This window comes from Pristiophorus japonicus, chromosome 12 (genome assembly GCF_044704955.1).
Source record: "Pristiophorus japonicus isolate sPriJap1 chromosome 12, sPriJap1.hap1, whole genome shotgun sequence".
NCBI lineage: Eukaryota > Metazoa > Chordata > Chondrichthyes > Pristiophoridae > Pristiophorus > Pristiophorus japonicus.
The window spans coordinates 30,297,604-30,317,562 of record NC_091988.1 but is presented as its reverse complement, the minus strand read 5'-3'; the positions used below and the strand labels follow the sequence as shown (position 1 = coordinate 30,317,562).

Here is a 19,959-nt window from a genome sequence, read left to right as displayed (position 1 = left end):
ACAAAAATACTTTGGGTGCCAGTGAGCAATCACCCCGATCTGCCCCAGGGAGATTATCTTTTAACTTCTATGGGAACGTAACTATTTTATATATGAAAGAAAAAGAGTAACTTACTGGTATAACGAGATGAAAACCATACCACAAATGGTTCTCTTGCAAAAACATCCTCGTCTCCTGCCTGACGATCAGGATATTGATAACTTCTTTTCACTGATAATAGTTTATGTCTAAAGTAAATATAGAAACATGTACAATAAGGAGAGTGCCACTCGATAGGCTAATATCTCACATAAAACACAAGCTAAGAAAAATGTTAAATCTTATCTTTTGGATAACTGGACATCCAATACTGGATAAGCAGAAATTTTCTCCAATTAAATATTGGGAAGACCGAAGCCATTGTTTTCAGTCCCCGCCAGAAACTCTATTCCCTAGCCACTGACTCCATCCCACTCCCTAACATCTGTCTGAGGCTGAACCAGACTGTTCACAACTTTGGTGTCATATTTGACACTAAATGAACTTCCGACCACATATCTGCGCATAACTAAGACCGTCTATCTCCACTTCCATAACATTGTCCCTCTCCGCTCCTGCTCAGCTCATCCCCTGCTGAAACCCTCATCCATGCCTTGTTCAACATTCAGGAAGGATTGACAGAAAGGAAAAGGAGGTAGGGTAGCATTGCTGGTTAAAGAGGAAATTAACACAATAGTAAGGAAGGACATTAGCTTGGATGAAGTGGAATCTGTATAGGTAGAGCTGCGGAACAGCAAAGGGCAGAAAACGCTAGTGGGAGTTGTGTACAGATCACCAACAGTAGTAGTGGGGTTGGGGACAGCATCAAACTAGAATTTAGGGATGCATGCAATAAGGGTAAAGCAGTTATCATGGGTGACTTTAATCTACATATAGATTGGGCTAGCCAAACTGGTAGCAATATGGTGGAGGAGGATCTCCTGGAGTATATTAGGGATGGTTTTCTAGACCATCGAGGAAATAACTAGAGGGCTGGCCATCCTAGACTGGGTGATGTGTAATGAGAAAGGACTAATTAGCAATCTTGTTGTGTGAGGACCCTTGGGGAAGAGTGACCATAATATGGTAGAATTCTTTATTAAGATGGAGAGTGACACAGTTAACTCAGAGACTAGGGTCCTGAACTAAGGGAAAGGTAACTTCGATGGTATGAGACGTGAATTGGCTAGAATAGACTGGCGAACGATACTTAAAGGGTTGATGGTGGATAGGCAATGGCAAACATTTAAAGATCACATGGATGAACTTCAACAATTGTACATCCCGGTCTGGAGTAAAAATAAAACGGGGAAGGTGGCTCAACCGTGGCTAACAAGGGAAATTAAGGATAGTGTTAAATCCAAGGAAGAGGCATATAAATTGTCCAGAAAAAGCAGCAAACCTGAGGACTGGGAGAAATTTAGAATTCAGCAGAGGACAAAGGGTTTAATTAGGAGGGGGAAAATAGAGTATGAGAGGAAGCTGCTGGGAACATAAAAACTGACTGCAAAAGCTTCTATAGATATGTGAAGAGAAAAAGATTAGTGAAGACAAATGTAGGTCCCTTGCAGTCAGATTCAGGTGAATCTATAATGGGTAACAAAAAAATGGCAGACCAATTGAACAAATACTGTGGTTCTGTCTTCACGAGGGAAGACACAAATAACAGTCCGGAAATACTAAGGGACCGAGGGTCTAGTGAGAAGGAGGGACTGAAAGAAATCCTTATTAGTCAGGAAATTGTGTTAGGGAAATTGATGGGATTGAAGGCCGATAAATCCACAGGGCCTGATAGTCATCAACCCAGAGTACTTAAAGAAGTGGCCCCAGAAATAGTGGTGAATTGGTGGTCATTTTCCAGCAGTCTATCGACACTAGATCAGTTCCTATCGACTGGAGGGTAGCTAATGTAACACCACTTTTTAAGAAAGGAGGGAGAGAGAAAATGGGAAATTATAGACCGGTTAGCCTGACATCAGTAATGGGGAAAATGTTGGAATCAATTATTAAAGATGTAATAGCAGCACATTTGGAAAGCAGTGACAGGATCGGTCCAAGTCAGCATGGATTTACGAAAGGGAAATCATGCTTGACAAATCTTCTAGAATTTTTTGAGGATGTAACTAGTAGAGTGGACAGGGGAGAACCAGTGGATGTGGTGTATTTGGACTTTCAAAAGGCTTTTGACAAGGTCCCACACAAGAGATTGGTGTGCAAAATTAAAGCACATGGTATTGGGGGTAATGTACTGACGTGGATAGAGAACTGGTTGGTAGACAGGAAGCAGAGAATCGGGATAAACGGGTCCTTTTCAGAATGGCAGGCAGTGACTAATGGAGTGCTGCAGGGCTCAGTGCTGGGACCCCAGCTATTTACAATATACATCAATGATTTAGATGAAGGAATTGAGTGTAATATCTCCAAGTTTGCAGATGACACTAAGCTGGGTGGCGGTGTGAGCTGTGAGGAGGATGCTAAGAGGCAGCAGGATGACTTGGACAGGTTAGGTGAGTGGGCAAATGCATGGCAGATGCAGCATAATGTGGATAAATGTGAGGTTATCCACTTTGGTGGCAAAAACACGAAGGCAGAATATTATCTGAATGGTGGCAGATTAGGAAAAGGGGAGGTGCAACGAGACCTGGGTGTCATGGTTCATCAGTCATTGAAAGTTGGCATGCAGGTACAGCAAGCGGTGAAGAAGGAAAATGGCATGTTGGCCTTCATAGCTAGGGGATTTGAGTATAGGAACAGGGAGGTCTTACTGCAGTTGTACTGGGCCTTGGTGAGGCCTCACCTGGAATATTGTGTTCAGTTTTGGTTTCCTAATCTGAGTAAGGACATTCCTGCTATTGAGGGAATGTAGCGAAGGTTCACCAGACTGATTCCCGAGATGGCAGGACTGACATATGAGGAGAAACTGGATCGACTGGCCCTGTATTCACTGGAGTTTAGAAGGATGAGAGGGGATCTCATAGAAACATATAAAATTCTGACGGGACTGGACAGGTTAGATGCAGGAAGAATGTTCCCGATGTTGGGGAAGTCCAGAACCAGGGGACACAGCCTAAGGATAAGGGGTAAGCCATTTAGGACTGAGATGAGGAGAAACTTCTTCACTCAGAGAGTTGTTAACCTGTGGAATTCTCTACCGCAGAGAGTTGTTGATGCCAGTTCGTTGGATATATTGAAGAGGAAGTTAGATATGGCCCTTACGCTAAAGGGATTAAGGGGTATGGAGAGAAAACAGGAAAGGGGTATGATCTTATTGAAGGGTAGTGCAGGCTCGAAGGGCCGAATGGCCTACTTCTGCACCTATTTGCGATGTTTCTATGTTACCTCTAGACTTGACTATTCCAATGCACTCCTGGCTGGCCTCCCATTTTCCACCCTCCATAAATTTGAGCTCATTCAAAACACTGCTGTACATATCCTAACTCGCACCAAGTTCCGGTCACCCATCACCCCTGTGTTCACTGACCTACATTAGCTCCCGGTAAACAACGCCTCAATTTCAAAATTCTCATTCTTGTTTCCAAATCCTTCCGTGGCCTTGCCCCTCGCTATCTCTGTAATTTCCTCCAGCCCTACAACCCTCCAAGATATCTGCACCTCTCTAATTCTGCCCTCTTGAGCATCCCTGATTTTAATCATTCAACCATTGGTGACCATGCCTTCTGTTGCCTAGGCCCGAAGCTCTGGAATTCCCTCCCTAAACTTCTCTGCCTCTCTACCTCTCTTTCCTCCTTTATGACGCTCCTTAAAACCTACCTCTTTGATCAAGCTCTTGGTCATCTTCCCTAATTTCTCCTTATGTGGCTTGCTGTCAAATGTTTTGTCTTATAATACTCCTGTGAAGTGCTTTGGGATATTTTACTATGTTAAAGGTGCTATATAAATACAACTTGTTGTAATAAACTGAGTAGACTGCGTTATCATTTGACAAGTTTACTTTGCAAAAATATCACCTCCTGAACTAGAGACTGCTGATATTCCTCCTATATAGTTTTTTAAAAGTTACTTCATTAAAATATCTAATTCTTGGTGCTTGCTTAAAACTGTGGCTCTACCTACTGAATATTTGATGTGTGATTAATCAAAAGTGCCTTATCACAGCACGTTAATGGCAATACTAGGGTTATCTGTGCCACAGAGCAGTCTGATACTTAGTTTGGGCTCACAAACTTCCACACGTTGAGCATCGCTGTTGAGCAGAGGAAAGAAATACCCATTGGCAGGAAAGGCAGATTGGTAGCATAACACCCTAGGCCACATGTACATTTTTAAGAGCCAGTTTCATAATGGCATTTGTGAAAGCTTGGGAGCAGTTCAACCAAGACAAAAAAAGGTCTGAGATGAGGGGACTCATGATAAAGAATGGGAGAAAATATCTTAATAAACAAGAGTCTTGGGAGAATAGGTGACACATTAGATTGGTGCAATGCCCTTTCACCTCTCTGATCCACACTAAAATGTAGGACACACTCTCTTTGCTTGCTGTAACATAAAACAAATTTCACAGTTTCAACCCACAGCACAAAATGACCCATATTTCAGAACTAAGAACATATGAACATAAGAAATAAGAGCAGGAGTAGTCCATCCGGCTCCTCAAGGCTGCTCCGCCATTCAATACGTTGATATGGAATTGATAATTATTTTCAGAAAGGCCTCAAAGTGGCTGAAACATGGTTTAGAAATACTGAATCAAATGGCTGTTGGAAGCAATGCTAATTAGTACAAGACAGAGACATAGAAACATAGAAAATAGGTGCAGGAGTAGGCCATTCGGCCCTTCGAGCCTGCACCGCCATTCAATGAGTTCATGGCTCAACATGCAACTTCAGCTTTACTCTGCATTTAAACCATATTGTACTTCACCTGAACATGTTTTATACAGGCCAATTCTTCACGTCAACGAGTGTTAAAGTTCACCGAAAGATATAACTTAAAAAAGATAGAGGAAAAAAAAGAAACTATTCAGACATATTTTTAGTTTAAACCCTTCACTTCTGCTGTTCAATGAATATTTCTCTTGGGCTCTTTTAGTCATGTTCCCATGTCACTCAAATCTCTCTGGCTGAGAAGGAAGCTCCTCTTTCAAGACATTGCTGCTCCCTAATTTCCCTGAAAGAGCAGCGCAGGAATCATCAAGGGCGTGGAGCCTCTAATTAGCTTTAACCCTTTGTAGACTATGGTATCAATTGTAAATCAAATTATAGACATTTAAAAGTTTAAAGTTCCTAACTTTGATCAGAGAATAGTCTAAATAAAGAAATGTGTAGGTTCAGTTTCTGTGGTTATCGCCATCATGACATACATTCCCATTTCTACAGATATTAAAAAGATGAACATACTTTGGAAGGTGAAAAGATTTCATAATCAGGGTTATGTTCAGCATGACTTGTGACTGATTGTAGATTAATTATATTTGTAAAGTGAAAAAGGAAAACAGCAATGAACTAAAGTTGCTCAAATATTACAGCAGGCAGAAATTTTCAGCTGAACTAAGTTTGCAAATGAGGTCGTATGGCACTTGTGCTCAGTACAAAACTTCCGGAAATAAATCCAACTCTCAAACTTGTGTTAAATGGACAGATGGAATGTTTAAAAAGTCAGGCTAAATACTGGAGATTTGCTCTGTGTACAGAAGTTGTTTGGTGCCTGCACCTCTAGAATCCAAGCATTCTTTTCTTTATTATTCATATCTCCTACAAGAGCAAGTACAACTGAAATATAGAAATGAAGTACCTGTAAATAAAAGCATACTGTTCTTTGTAGGACATTCGTCCCAAACGTTCGCTGATGATAGATTCGTATTCATTTCTGTTACCTTGACTGAGGTAGAATATTTAAATCGTTATTATTCAGTTCAGTATATTATTAGGAAGCATATTTATTTTACATTAGAATGTAAATCTCCAATCTAAATACTAAATTATGCTCAGCGTGTATACTTTCTATTTTCTGATTGTACTTGTTTTCTATTGTCTGATTTCGATGGACGGTTCCATTGATTATTTCCTGGAGTGAATGTCAGCCATGCTGTTGGCATTCAAATCATGACTCCATTTAAAGGAACAGGAAGGGAGCATTGTAAGAACATAAGAAATTCCAGAATGAACAAGGCCATTCAACCCTTTAAGTCTGTTCCATCCAAAATCTAAAGAGGGCAAAATCACCCCTTTTTATAGACCTGCTAGCGCCTCTGGGCATTTTTTACCCGGGGAGGGGGGGCATTACCATCTCCTGGGAAATTGCTCGGGAGATTGCGGAGGCACTGTCATGGCAGCGCCGCTCGCCGTGGTCAGCGCCCCAGGCCGCCACGCAACCGGTGATGATGTCAATGGCGTGCGCGGCGACCACTCACCACCCTGCGTCAACCGCGAGGTTGGCGTGGGCGGATGTCAACACCAGCTTCGCAGGTTGTGAAGATGGCAGACATCTGCTCTCAGGGCACTGATTAAAGGGGAGGGCGTCAGTGCCCCGGGCCACCATCTTTTGTTGTCTGCCGACTCAACAATGGTGGCCCTAGTGTGGTCCGGGCCACCATCATGCAGCCCAGCCCTCTGTCTTGGGTGTCGGGCTGCTGGCCTGGTCGTATGCTGCCCGGGTGGCTAAGTGGAGGCCATTAGAGGCCGTGCAGAGTGTGCAGCGGCACTCCCATTTAATTGAAGGGGAGGGGCATTGAAGCGCGTCAGCACTGCGCAAAGCATCTGCATAGCGCTGAACATTTTGGCCCAGTAGTGCCCCGGGACCCGCCCCGAAAGAAAGTGGAGTGCCGGAGATTGCACTCCACTTCCTTTGAGGGATGGTAAGCCCAATTCAGCGGTGGGGGTAGGACTTCTGCACCGGGCACTAAAAGTTCCGGCCCAGGAAGGTTACCGCCCCCAATCGGAGCGCAATTTCACCCCCAACGATTCTATCATGGACTTCCAATCCACCACCACCTGTTGATCCCCTAGTTTAAGGAACACAAGTCTAGAAATTTCTACAGGGGACAGCATTGAAGGTAAAAGGCAGGTCCATACTCACTGTGCACACCTTCACTGTTTAGAGAAATAATAACATTTCTGTGATCTTACTTGTTCAGTCCTTGCATTAGTGTAGGAAAGGCTTGGTTTCTTGAGTCCTTGATTTCCATCATCAACAACAGATCACAACGAGAGATTATCTGCAGGAAATGACACTTATGCTGATTGGTTTATACTGGATATTAATTATAAAAGGAATATGGAAAATGAAAAGGAGTTGGCTGTCTTAGAGATTTATAGACCCACATTTGTGGCTCCAATGTGGCAAAGCCATAGCAACGTTGGCTTGAAGTTTTCCAGCATGACGCTTGCTGAAGATGTCCCAGAGGACATTCTGATAAAAGTGGTAGTGTGGGCAGAAAAGGTTACCATAATTACCAACATCCTGACTGACATCCTGTTTGTGACGCCTTGGCAATCTGGCTAGCACATCACCAGGCGTAGGCTCTGCAAGGAAATGGAGAACCTAACAGGAACAAGGACATCAGTGGGAGCAGAAAAAGTCAATAGACCACATTAAGACTGTAATGAAAAGCAAAAGGAGGCTTTGGGGAGAGATTTACTGTCCATGCTGGGCTGAGTCATTGCAAGCTGAGCATTGTTTGCTTATTTCCTCTATCGCCAAACAAATTCCACTTAGATGTATTTCTCTATTTCAAGTAAGAAGTAACTTGTATTTATATAAAGGAAAATATTTGCATTTATAAAGCGTCATTCATGACCTAGGGACATCCCAAAGTGCTTTTCAGCCAATTAAGTACTTTTTGATGTACAGTCACTCTTGTATGGAAACACAACAGCCAATTTGTGCACAGCGAGGTCCCACAAACAACAGTGAGATACATGATCAGATTATCTGTTTAATGATGTTGGTTGAAGGATAAATATTGGCCATGACACAGGGCGAACTCCCCTGCTTTAATTCAACTAGTGCTATGGAATCTTTTATGTCCACCTGAGAGGAAAGACGGGGCCTGTGTTCAAAGGCTCATCTGAAAGATGGCATCTCTGGCAGTGCAGCACTCCCTCAGTACTGCAGTGAAGCATCAGCCTGGATTATGTGCTCATGTCTCTGGAGCGGGACTTGAACCCTCAACCTTATGACTCGGAGACGAGAGTGATTACACTGAGCCAAGGCCAATGTCTATTATAAAGTGCCTTTATAATGTCAGCCGGTCCCAAAGTGCTTTACTGCCAATTAAGTACTTTCTGAAGTGTAGTCACTATTGTAATGTAGTTAAACATGGCAGCCCTTTGCACACACCAAGATCCCACATACAGGAATAAAACAAATGATTAGATAATGTGTTTTAGTGTCATTGGTTGAAGGTTAAATATTGGCCAGGACACCAAAAAAAATCTTCCTAGTACTACTTTGAATAGTGCTGCGGGATCTTTTACATCCACCTGAGAGGGCAGATGGGGCCTCAGTTTAACGTCTCTTAACCTTCTGACCCAGAGATGTTAAGGGAAGATCGTGTCTGACTAACCTGATTGAATTTTTTGAGGAGGTAACCAAGAGGGTCGATGAGGGTAATGCGTACGATGTAATATATATGGACTTTAGCAAAGCTTTTGATAATGTCCCACATGGTAGACTGGTCATGAAGGTTAAAGCCCATGGGATACAGGGCAAAGTGTCAAGTTGGATCCAAAATTGGCTTGGAGTAAGGAAGCAAAGGGTAATGATTGATGGATGTTTTAGTGACTGGAAGGATGTTTCCAGTGGGGTTCCACAGGGCTCAGTACTGGGACCCTTGCTTTTTGTGGTATATATCAACGATTTAGATTTGAATATAGGGAGTATGATTAAGAAGTTTGCAGACGACACTAAAATTGGCTGTGTGGTTGATAATGAAAAGGAAAGTCATGGGCTGCAGGAGGATATCAATCTACTGGTCAGGTGGGCAGAGCAGTGGCAAATGGAATTTAATTCAGAGAAGTGTGAGGTGATGCACTTTGGGAGGGCTAATAGCGAAAGGGTATACACATTAAGTGGTAGGCCACTTAATAGTGTAGATGAACAAAGGGACTTTGGAGTGCTTGTCCACAGATACATGAAAGTAGCAGGCCAGGTGGATAAGGTGGTGAAGAAGGCATATGGAATGCTTGCCTTTATAGAATATAAGAGCAGTGAGGATATGCTTAAATTGTTTAAAAAAAAAAAAAATTGTATAATACTTTGGTTAGGCCACAGCTGAAGTACAGCATGCAGTTCTGGTTGCCGTATTATAGGAAGGACGTGATTGCACTGGCGAGGGTGCAGAGGAGATTTACTAGGATGCTGCCTGGAATGGAGAATCTTAGTTATGAGGACAGATTAGATAGGCTGGGTTTGTTCTCATTGGAACAGAGGAGGTTGAGAAAAGACCTCATTGAGGTGTACAAAATATTGAGGGGCTTGGACATAGTGGATAGTAAGGGTCTATTTCTATTGGTGGAGATGTCTATTATGAGGGGGCATAGTTTTAAGGTGGTTGGTGGATGGTTTAGAGGGGATTTGAAAGGGGGCTTCTTTACGCAGAGGGTTGTGGGTATCTGGAACTCGGTGCCTGGAAGAGTGGTGGATGCAGAAATCCTCACCACTTTTAAGAGATGGTTGCAGGGTTACTGACCTAGAGCTGGTAATTGGGATTAGACTGCAGGGAATAGAATACGGCCAGGGTGATCTTCTGGACTAGTTTCGATCATCTGGATGGGTCGGAGAGCAATTTTCACAGTTTTTCTCCCTGTTGGCCTGGGTTTTTATCTGTTTTTTGCCTCTCCCAGGAAATCACATGGCTCCGGTTGGGGTGGATGTAAAATGTTTTAGTATAAGGGGTGTCGCAGTTGTGGTGAGGCGGATTGGTTGGGCTGGGTGCTCTATGCCTTTCCGTCATTGTTCATAGGTTTATATGTAACCTTTAGGTCTACTGACCAATGGCCGTGTGGTTCTTTGTCGGCCGGCGCGGACACAATGGGTTGGAATGGCCTCCTTCTGCGCTGTAAATTTATATGTTTCTATGTGAGTGCTACCTCTAACCATGTTCTTTATTTTAGCAAAATACATACTTTCTGTAAAATATAGCATTTTAAAAAAAGTATATATTTTAACCTGTATGCAATAATCCATATAACACACATGACTGGTTAGAAACCCTCGAAGCACAGATTATAGGCCTGTGATTGACCTGTTCCTTTCTTTCAGCATTTTATTTTTAAATAAAAATGAATCATTGCGCAAACATCTTGTCCAGCACAATGTTGAATATATCCAACCCGACTGTGGGTGGCATGTAAAAGTGGCTGCACAGGATTTGCCTCCAATCTTCTTTCCTTCCCCATAGGGCAACGGTTTCTCTTTACAGCATAGCCAAAATGTGGAACATACCCTAAATAGACTCAAGGGTGGAACCCTTGCTTTACTATTCCACCACTAGTCTCACGTTTGATAGAGGGAAGCAACATTTCACTACTACACCTACTCAGGAGGTGGTGTGGTAGCCAAATAGATCAGCGTACCAAATATTTGGTAAAAGGTTGAGCTGAATATTCCTGATTTTAGCTACTCCTTCATGAGAGGTAAAAAGCAAAAGTTTGGCATTTCACCTACTGGGAACGAGGGAATCAGAAGATGGGTCAGTGTGGGCAGATCTCACCCACACCTATCCTATTTCCCACACCTCTGCTCTCAAGCCCTCTCTCACAGCAATAACAGGTTCTTATTTGCCCTCATCCTTCTTCCCACTAGCTTTTATATCTGCCAGTCATCTTTCACCATTCCTGCCATCTATAACGTAATCCCACCAGTAAGCACATATTCTTCTCCCTTCCATAATCCATCTCTGTGGTTTCACTCTCTCTCAGTTCAACGGTTCATGGGTTCCATTCCCCCACCCCCACTTTGTGATGCGCTTGGTGATGTTTCACTAAGTTAAAGGCACTAAATAAGTTACTGTTGCTGCCAGTACTGGTGCACTTAATTCCAGCGGAGAAAGTATTTATGTATTCCTTAGGAATCATCTCCCTTGTGTTACTGCTGTTCATTCTTACATCACCCTTGCTGCGAGCTGACTTTCCCAGGCTCTTTCTCATGACTGACTCTTGACTCTTACCTCCTTCCCCCTTTCTTTATTTTGTTTAATGCTAAAAAAAGAGACTCCATTATTTTGTATCTCCCAGTTTCCATAACCATAATAGATGCAATACTTGCCCGTTTGCCTCCTCCCATACCATTGTCCAGGCTTTCAAATAATCTGTCAATGTGAGATAGTAATTTATACCTTCTCCCGCAGTTTAGTTTATGTTGTGATCTTCTCTACATTGGAAAAATTAAAAGCGGTGACTGCTTTGCTAAATATTTCAGACTGCCTATAAGGGTGATCCTCACTTCCCACTAACTCACCACTTCAACATCTGCTCCCATTCCCACTCTTTTTGTTACTTTTCCTTTCTGCTTTTCTCTCTCTCTCTTAATCCAATCTTTCTTTCCCTCTCTTTATTTCTTTTTCTGTACCTGATTTGGCATTGAATTCACTCACTTTAATTTACACTTCCTTCTCAGTCCTTGTGCTGTTATTTTCAGAATCCTTCAATCTGATTGGTTCAGGAGATACACAATTGCTTGTTCACTCAGGTCCCTGATGCCCAGTTTCCTTTGCTGCACTATTATCAGCTTGCACTTTCAATAACTTGCCACGCAAAAAATGTAAAAATCTAAATGTGCTGGGGCAAGTCTAACTAATGGCAGACTTAACTGGAAACTTAACTGGACCAGCCGCATAAATACTATGGCCACAAGAGCAGGTCAGAGGCTGAGTGTTCTGCAGTGAGTGTCTCACCTCCTGACTCCCCAAAACCTTTCCACAAGGTACAAGTCAGGAGTGTGATGGAATACTCCCCACTTGCCTGGATGAGTGCAGATCTAACAGCACTCAAGAAGCTCAACATCATCCAGGACGAAGTAGTCCACTTGATTGGCACCCCATCCACCATCTTAAACATTTACTCCCTTTACCACTGGTGGACTGTGGCTGCAGTGTGTACCATCTACAAGATGCACTGCAGCAACTCTCCAAGGTTTCTTCGATAGCACCTCCCAAACCTTTGATCTCTATAGCCTAGAAAGACAAGGGCAGCAGGCACATGGCAACACCACCACCTGCAAGTTCCCCTCCAAGTCACAACCATACTGACTTGGAAATATTTTGCCGTTCCTTCATCATCGCTGGGTCAAAATCCTGGAAATCCCTCCCCAACAGCACTATGGGAGTACCCTCACCACACGGACTGCAGTGGTTCAAGAAGGCGGTTCACCACCATCTTCTCAAGGGCAACTAGAGATGGGCAATAAATGCTGGCCTTGCCAGCGATGCCTACATCCCAGGAACGAATTTTTAAAAAAAGACACTCCTACAAAAACTATAACCCATTATTTTCTGTTCACCATGTCTAGCAATTTTGTATGTGTAATCTTTAGAATTGTAGCTGTGCTCAATACTCACTAACTCAAGAGCAGCATGGACATATGGAAGCTGAATCTATAAATTTCCTGACAAAATCTGTCAGTGTGCCACTTAAGCTGTTATTATTATGGAGGTTATTTTTAAATGCTGCTTTTCTGATCATTCTTTTTGGATTTCCTAAGCTTCCTATTGAAATAATTCCCCAGACATTCCATTCGGGGAATGCCCCATGAGGGACATTACATCAACTGAGCAAAACATGAAAGCTGCATGCAAACAAAGTGTCCTCAAACTCCGGATTTCACAAGGCGTTTTCTTCAAGCGTGAATATAATTTTGTGAGCTCTGTTTTGCCACAAATTTCAACAACTGGACTTGCAATTATAACAACTTTGGATTGAAAATGGTTACACTCTGAAGAGAAGGTCGAACTCAGGTTGGATTCCCATTTATTGCTGAGTTAGCTGCACAGTTGAGATGTTACAATTACTCTCAGGGTTCTGAAGCTGGAAAAGAAAATAAATCACTTGGGACTTCTGGTTGCTAGCCAGTGACTAGAAAGTGTATATATGTGGATGGCAAGTGAATAGAGGATTAGATTTTGCTGTGATGCTCTCAGCAATAACAGCTTTCTGAATTTCTTGAACCCTAGAAATTGTATCCGAACAAGAGCGGCATCTTCAGGAGAACTGGGCAGAAAATTCAGGGGAACTAGCAATAAAAAATAATTATACTCGTCAGTAGGAGTTGAAATACAATCTGAAATTAGAGATATTTCTAGCCGTTAACAATATTGACGCTTTATCATTCACTAAACCTTTGGTGTGCAAGTATTTTTCTGTTAATAGTATAGACCTGTGCCGGTAAAGGGATTATTTCACATCACATACAAATACCAGTTTGAGTTTTCATCATTACTCTCATCCAACCAATGTATGGGAATAACTCATTTTTTTCATTCTACTATAACTTATAGGGTTCTTATACAGAAATAATTGGATTATAAGTAATTCTCCATTCACAATTCAGCCTGTGCTTTGGAATCTTACTTAAAAGATCAGTAAATGAATTTTGTATATATCACAAGGATACAGGACTGACTTAATCTGGCTCGATCAAGATCAGTAAAATCTGTTACAAATTGAATCAATTTAAAACCATAATGAGATTCACAAAATTAAATTTCAGGAATCACTAAAGTGAACTGTCTGTAACTCACCTTCACGAGTAGATCCAGGATTCCTTCCTTGGCAATTTTTGATTTTCCAAATGACCTCACATTAAAGGAACAGATTTTAAGCGACTGAATCCCATGAAAACAGGCAAGAAAGAGAACACCATGGAGAAACAGCATATTTACCATCTTCAACTATCAGGGTGTGACACCGACTCAATTTAAAACCATAATGAGATTCACAAAATTAAATTTCAGGAATCACTAAAGTGAACTGTCTGTAACTCACCTTCACGAGTAGATCCACGATTCCTTTCTTGGCAATTTTTGATTTTCCAAATGACCTCACATTAAAGGAACAGATTTTAAGCGACTGAATCCCATGAAAACAGGCAAGAAAGAGAACACCATGGAGAAACAGCATATTTACCATCTTCAACTATCAGGGTGTGACACCGACTCAATTTAAAACCATAATGAGATTCACAAAATTAAATTTCAGGAATCACTAAAGTGAACTGTCTGTAACTCACCTTCACGAGTAGATCCACGATTCCTTCCTTGGCAATTTTTGATTTTCCAAATGACCTCACATTAAAGGAACAGATTTTAAGCGACTGAATCCCATGAAAACAGGCAAGAAAGAGAACACCATGGAGAAACAGCATATTTACCATCTTCAACTATCAGGGTGTGACACCGACTAGTTACTATACTCTTCAGAATGCAGTGTACTCACTTATCACTGCCTCACTTTATTGCACTGTTCCTTCCTCCCTTTGCTTTGTTAGCCAATGGGTGGAGGTGACCAAAAGCAAGTCGTTGTAAGTTTGGAATGGAGAAATGATTTTCATACATGCTGACACCTCAGACTGCAACTAAGTCATGTTTTAAGGCAGTGCATTAATAATGTGATGTAAAACTGGGAAGAGACAAGCTATATCTTGTTATGGATTGAATTGTGTTTCCATAAACTGTAAATATAATCTACACAGTATTTTGTTGGCAACAATACTTGCCGATTAACCAAGGAGTGGCTGGCTTGTAATAATACAACATGTGCCCACATGCTTTGCTATGGGGGAGCTTATCTTTGCTCCATTCAGTATTAGAGCCGGTGCTATTTCAGATGCAGTGAAGAATCTCACACATCACAATAAAACATTTCCGCATGGGACAATGAAGATTCATTAAGCTGTACCAGATGATTATGAAAATCAGTATTTCTGTGTTATCCCTGGCTATTAATGAGCTTCTTCAGTCATTTTTGCACTGAGGTTGTTGGAAATGAACCTCTAACCCTTCTCTACCTTTGCATATCGAGCTGTGTGCTCTGGTTTGTGGCAAATTCAATGCTGTGTCAGGCAGTCTGTAATCTGCTTCGCGAAAAGGGTATCAAACAGTCAGGTGAGTTAAAAGATAGCACTGAAACATCAGTCGCGGCAAGGGGTTGACATCTCCCATTACAAAATTATTGATCGTTCGAAGGAACAGAGAAAAGCAAAGCAAGGATTATCTTTGGGATGAACGGAGGTGAAGATAGTGATAGTGAATGTGACAAATGTAGTAAAACAAAGATTGGGGCTCTCGCATGGGGAAAAGGTAAACCTGAAATATAGATGAACAAACTTAAAAATATATTTTTTAAGTTTCTTAAAAATTGTAATTTTTGTTAGAATGGATAAATTTGACACTCCACAAAATTTAAATTAGTTTAGAAGCATAGAAACATAGAAATTTAAGCGCAGAAGGAAGCCATTTCGGCCCATTGTGTCCGCGCCGGCCAACAAAGAGCCGCACGGCCCTCGGTCAGCAGCTCTGAAGGTTACATACAAACCTATGAACAATGAACAATGGAGGAAACGTAAAGAGCACCCAGCCCAATCAGTCTGCCACACACAACTGCGACATCCTTTATGCTAAAACATTCTACAGTCCACCCTAACCAGAGCCATGTGATCTCCTGATGTCAAAAACAGATAAAAACCCATGCCAATTGGAGGAAAAAATCTGGGAAAATTCCTCGCCGACCCATCCAGGAAATCGAAACTAATTCAAGAGATCACCCTGGCTGTTTTCAATTCCTTGCAGTATTTACCATCGTATCTGCGCCAGCCAACAAGAGGTTATTCAGTCTAATCCCAATGACCAGCTCTAGGTCTGTAACCCTGCAGGTTACGGCACTTTAAGTGCCCATCCAAGCACCTTTTAAATGTGGTGAGGGTTTCTGTATCCACCACTCTTCCAGGCAGTGAGTTCCAGACCCCACAACCCTCTGCGTGAAGAAGCCCCCACTCAAATCCCCTCTGAACCTTCCACCAACCAACTTAAAACTATGCCCACTCGTAATTGACGCCTCCACCAATGGAAATAGGCCCTTGCTAGCGACTATATCCAGGCCCCTCAAAATTTTGTATGCCTCAATGAGGTCTCCTCTCAACCTCCTCAGTTCCAATGAGAACAAACCCAGCCTATCCAATCTGTCCTCATAGCTAAGATTCTCCATTCCAGGCAGCATCCTCATAAATTTCCTCTGCATCCTCTCAAGTGCAATCACGCCCTTCCTATAATACGGTGACCAGAACTGCACGCAGTACTTCAGCTGTGGCCTAACCAGAGTATTACGCCTGCGGCAACAACAGAGGAATCTTCCTGCTATCAGTCGTCGCTAGAGTCCTCCTCAACCGTCTTCGTTCCGTGGCTGAGGAGCTCCTCCCGGAGACGCAGTGCGGATTTCGTCCCCAAGGGGCACAACGGACATGATTTTTACAGCGCGACGGCTACAGAAAAAATGCAGGGAACAGCGCCAGCCCTTATACATGGCCTTCTTCGACCTTACAAAGGCCTTTGACACTGTCAACTGCGAGGGTCTATGGAGCGTCCTCCTCCGTTTCGGATGCCCCCAAAAATTTGTCACAATCCTCCGTCTGCTCCATGCAAGCTGTGATCCTTACCAACTGATCCATCACAGACCCAATCCACGTCCAGACCGGGGTCAAACAGGGCTGCGTCAATGCCCCAACCCTCTTCTCAATCTTTCTCGCCGCCATGCTCCACCTCACAGTCAACAAGCTCCCCGCTGGAGTGGAACTAAATTACAGAACCAGTGGGAACCTGCTTAACCTGCGCCATCTCCAGGCCAGATCCAAGACCACCTCAACCTCTGTCGTCAAGCTACAGTACGCAGACGACGCCTGCATCTGCGTACCTACAGAGGCTGAACTCCAGGACATAGTCGATGTATTTACTGAGGCGTACGAAAGCATAGGCCTTACGCTAAACATCCGTAAGACAAAGATCCTCCGACAGCCTGTCCTCACCGCACAACACTGCCACACAGTCATCAAGATCCACGGCGCAGCCCTGGACACTGTGGACCACTTCCCATATCTCGGGAGCCTCCTATCAACAAGAGCAGGCATCGACGATGAGATCCAACACCGCCTCCAGTGCGCCAGTGCAGCCTTCGGCCGCCTGAGGAAAAGTGTGTTTGAAGATCAGGCCCTCAAAACTGCCATCAAGCTCAAGCTCATGGTCTACAGGGCTGTAGTAATACCTGCCCTCCTGTATAGCGTAGTGTTAAGTATGGAAGAATTCCACAAAACTGAGTACTGTGAGCTAAAACTGATGTGACCTTAGTCTCTTTAATACAACTCCAGAGTGCCTAAGCAGCATGGCAGACAACCTTTTATACTCCCTTGCACGAGGTGTGCAGACCCTTGGGCCTCCAACAGTTGTGCCCTCTGGTGGCAAGTCTTACACAGTTACAATGTTTACATACATAACATCACCGCCCCCCCCCCCCAAAGTCTCTGATACAAATTATTTACAAGTTGAGACGATCCGGGGCCCTCCGCTCCCTGGTTGATCGTCTGAGTTCATTCTCTGGCATGGGTGAGTTGGTCGGACCATTGCTGCACTGCTGCGCGGCTGGTCCGACAGGACTGTTGGAATGGTGGGTTCATCCTCTTGATTGACAGTGAGGTCGATTGCTGGTTGGATGTGTGTTAGTGGATCGATGATGGTGATGTCCTCCTCAGGTTGTTCCTGGTTGTCGGTAAACCGCAGTTTGGTCTGATCCAAATACTTTCTGCACGTTTGTCCATTCATTAATTTGACTATAAACACTCTATTCCCCTCCTTGGCCAAGACAGTGCTAGCGACCCATTTAGGACCGTGACCGTAATTAAGGACAAACACAGGGTTGTTAACATCAATGTCATGCGATACAACTGCATGATCGTAGTACATGTTTTGCCGGTGACGCCGGGTTTCCACATGATCATTTAGATCCGGGTGGACTAGGGAGAGCCTGGTTTTGCGTGCTCTCTTCATTAACAATTCTGCAGGGGGAACCCCAGTGAGTGAGTGGGGTCGCGTCCAGTAGCTGAGCAGAATCCGAGATAAGTGGGTCTGCAAGGAGCCTTCCGTCACTCATTTCAAGCTCTGCTTGATAGTTTGGACCGCCCGTTCCGCTTGACCGTTGGATGTGGGCTTAAATGGGGCAGACCTTACATGCTTGATGTCAGTGCGGGTCATAAATGCGTTGAATTCCGAGCTGGTGAAACACGCTCCATTGTCCATGACAAGGGCGTCGGGCAAGCCATGGGTGGCGAACATAGCCCGGGGGCTTTCAATGGTGGCAGTGGATGTGCTGGATGACATGGTTATGCATTCAATCCATTTAGAGTAAGCATCCACTACAACTAAAAACATCTTTCCGAGAAAGGGGCCAGCAAAATCTACGTGGGTCCTGGACCACGATTTGGAGGGCCATGACCACAGACTCAATGGAGCCTCCCTTGGTGCATTGCTCAATTGTGAGCACATGTTGCACTAGTGTATGCAAGTCCGAATCAATGCCAGGCCACCAAACATGCGACCTGGCTATAGCCTTCATCATGACTATGCCTAGGTGGGTATTGTATAGGTCGCATATAAACGCAAAACCACGCGATTACCCCATAAGAGACAATCCAACTGGATGGACATTTCATCTTTGCGTCGATGAAACGGTTTAATTTCATCTTACATTTCCCTGGAAACGGCCGACCAGCTCCCATTGAGGACGCAACATTTTACACGTGATAGCACAGGATCCTGGCTGATCCAGGTCCTGATCTGGCGAGCAGTGACGGGTGACCCCTCACTCTCGAAAGCATCCATGACCAGAAGCAAGTCTGCAGGCTGCGCCATTTCCATCCCGGTAGTGGGCAATGGTAGCCGACTAAGGGCATCAGCACAGTTCTCAGTGCCTGGTCTGTGGCAGATAACATAGTCATAGGTGGACAATGTTAGTGCCCATCTTTGGATGCGGGATGAAGCATTGGTGTTTATACCTTTGCTTTCTGAAAACAGCGAAATGAGCAGTTTGTGGTCGGTTTCAAGCTCAAACCGAAGTCCAAAATAGGTATTGATGCATTTTCTTAACCCCATATACACATGCTAACGCCTCTTTCTTGACCATACTGTCGGCTCTTTCAGCCTCAGACAGACTTCTAGATGTGTATGCAACCGGTTGAACTTTGCCCGATATATTGGTTTGCTGTAACGCACAGCCGACCCCGTATGAAGATGCATCACAAGCTAGCACTAATCGTTTACATGGGTCATACAGTACAAGTAACTTATTAGAACAAAGTAGGTTTCTGGCCTTCTCAAAGCCTGTCTCTTGAGATTTACCCCAAACCCAGTCGTCACCCTTACGTAGCAACATGTGCAACGGTTCCAGCAAAGTGCTTAACCCGGGAAGAAAGTTACCAAAATAGTTGAGGAGTCCAGGAACGAACGCAGGTCCGTCACATTCTGTGGTCTGGGTGCATTCTTGATGGCCTCGGTCTTTGAGTCCGTGGGTCTGATGCCGTCTGCTGCAATCTTTCTTCCCAAAAATTCGACCTCTGGTGCCAGGGAAACACACATGGAGCATTTCAGCCTGAGTCCCACTCTGTCTAGTCAAATTAGAACCTCTTCTAGGTTGTGCAGGTGTTTGGTATCAGAACCAGTGATCAGGATGTCGTCTTGAAACACAACTGTGCGCGGAACCGATTTCAGCAGACTTGTTCCTCTGGAAGATGGCAGTAGCCGAGCGAATCCCAAAAGGGCACCTGTGGTATATAAACAGTCCTTTGTGCATGTTGATGCCCGTCAATCTTTTTGAAGCTTCAGCCAGCTCCTGTGTCATGTAGGCGGAGGTTAGGTCCAACTTGGTGAACGACGTCCCCCCCGCTAACGTTGCGAACAGGTCATCCGCCTTGGGTAGCGGGAACTGGTCTTGTAACGAGACTCGGTT

The 19,959-nt window shown here is 43.7% G+C and overlaps 1 protein-coding gene across 4 annotated transcripts in view; it reads right to left on the bottom strand.

Annotated features, from left to right (window-relative positions):
• LOC139277166 (deoxyribonuclease gamma-like) overlaps positions 1 to 19,959 on the bottom strand; it is an 85,016-nt gene that overhangs the window by 24,461 nt on the left and 40,596 nt on the right. The window contains exons 1-4 of one of the 4 annotated variants that reach the window (XM_070895253.1): positions 14,204 to 14,382; positions 7,105 to 7,193; positions 5,771 to 5,857; positions 116 to 228 (exon numbers count right to left, since the gene is read on the bottom strand). In XM_070895253.1, the coding sequence (XP_070751354.1) occupies positions 116 to 228; positions 5,771 to 5,857; positions 7,105 to 7,193; positions 14,204 to 14,347 (433 nt within the window). In that variant the 5' untranslated portion in view covers positions 14,348 to 14,382. Of the gene's footprint in view, positions 1 to 115; positions 229 to 5,770; positions 5,858 to 7,104; positions 7,194 to 13,715; positions 13,860 to 13,959; positions 14,105 to 14,203; positions 14,383 to 19,959 lie in introns of those variants that run through there. The other 3 variants (XM_070895255.1, XM_070895254.1, XM_070895257.1) reach the window with 3 other exon arrangements.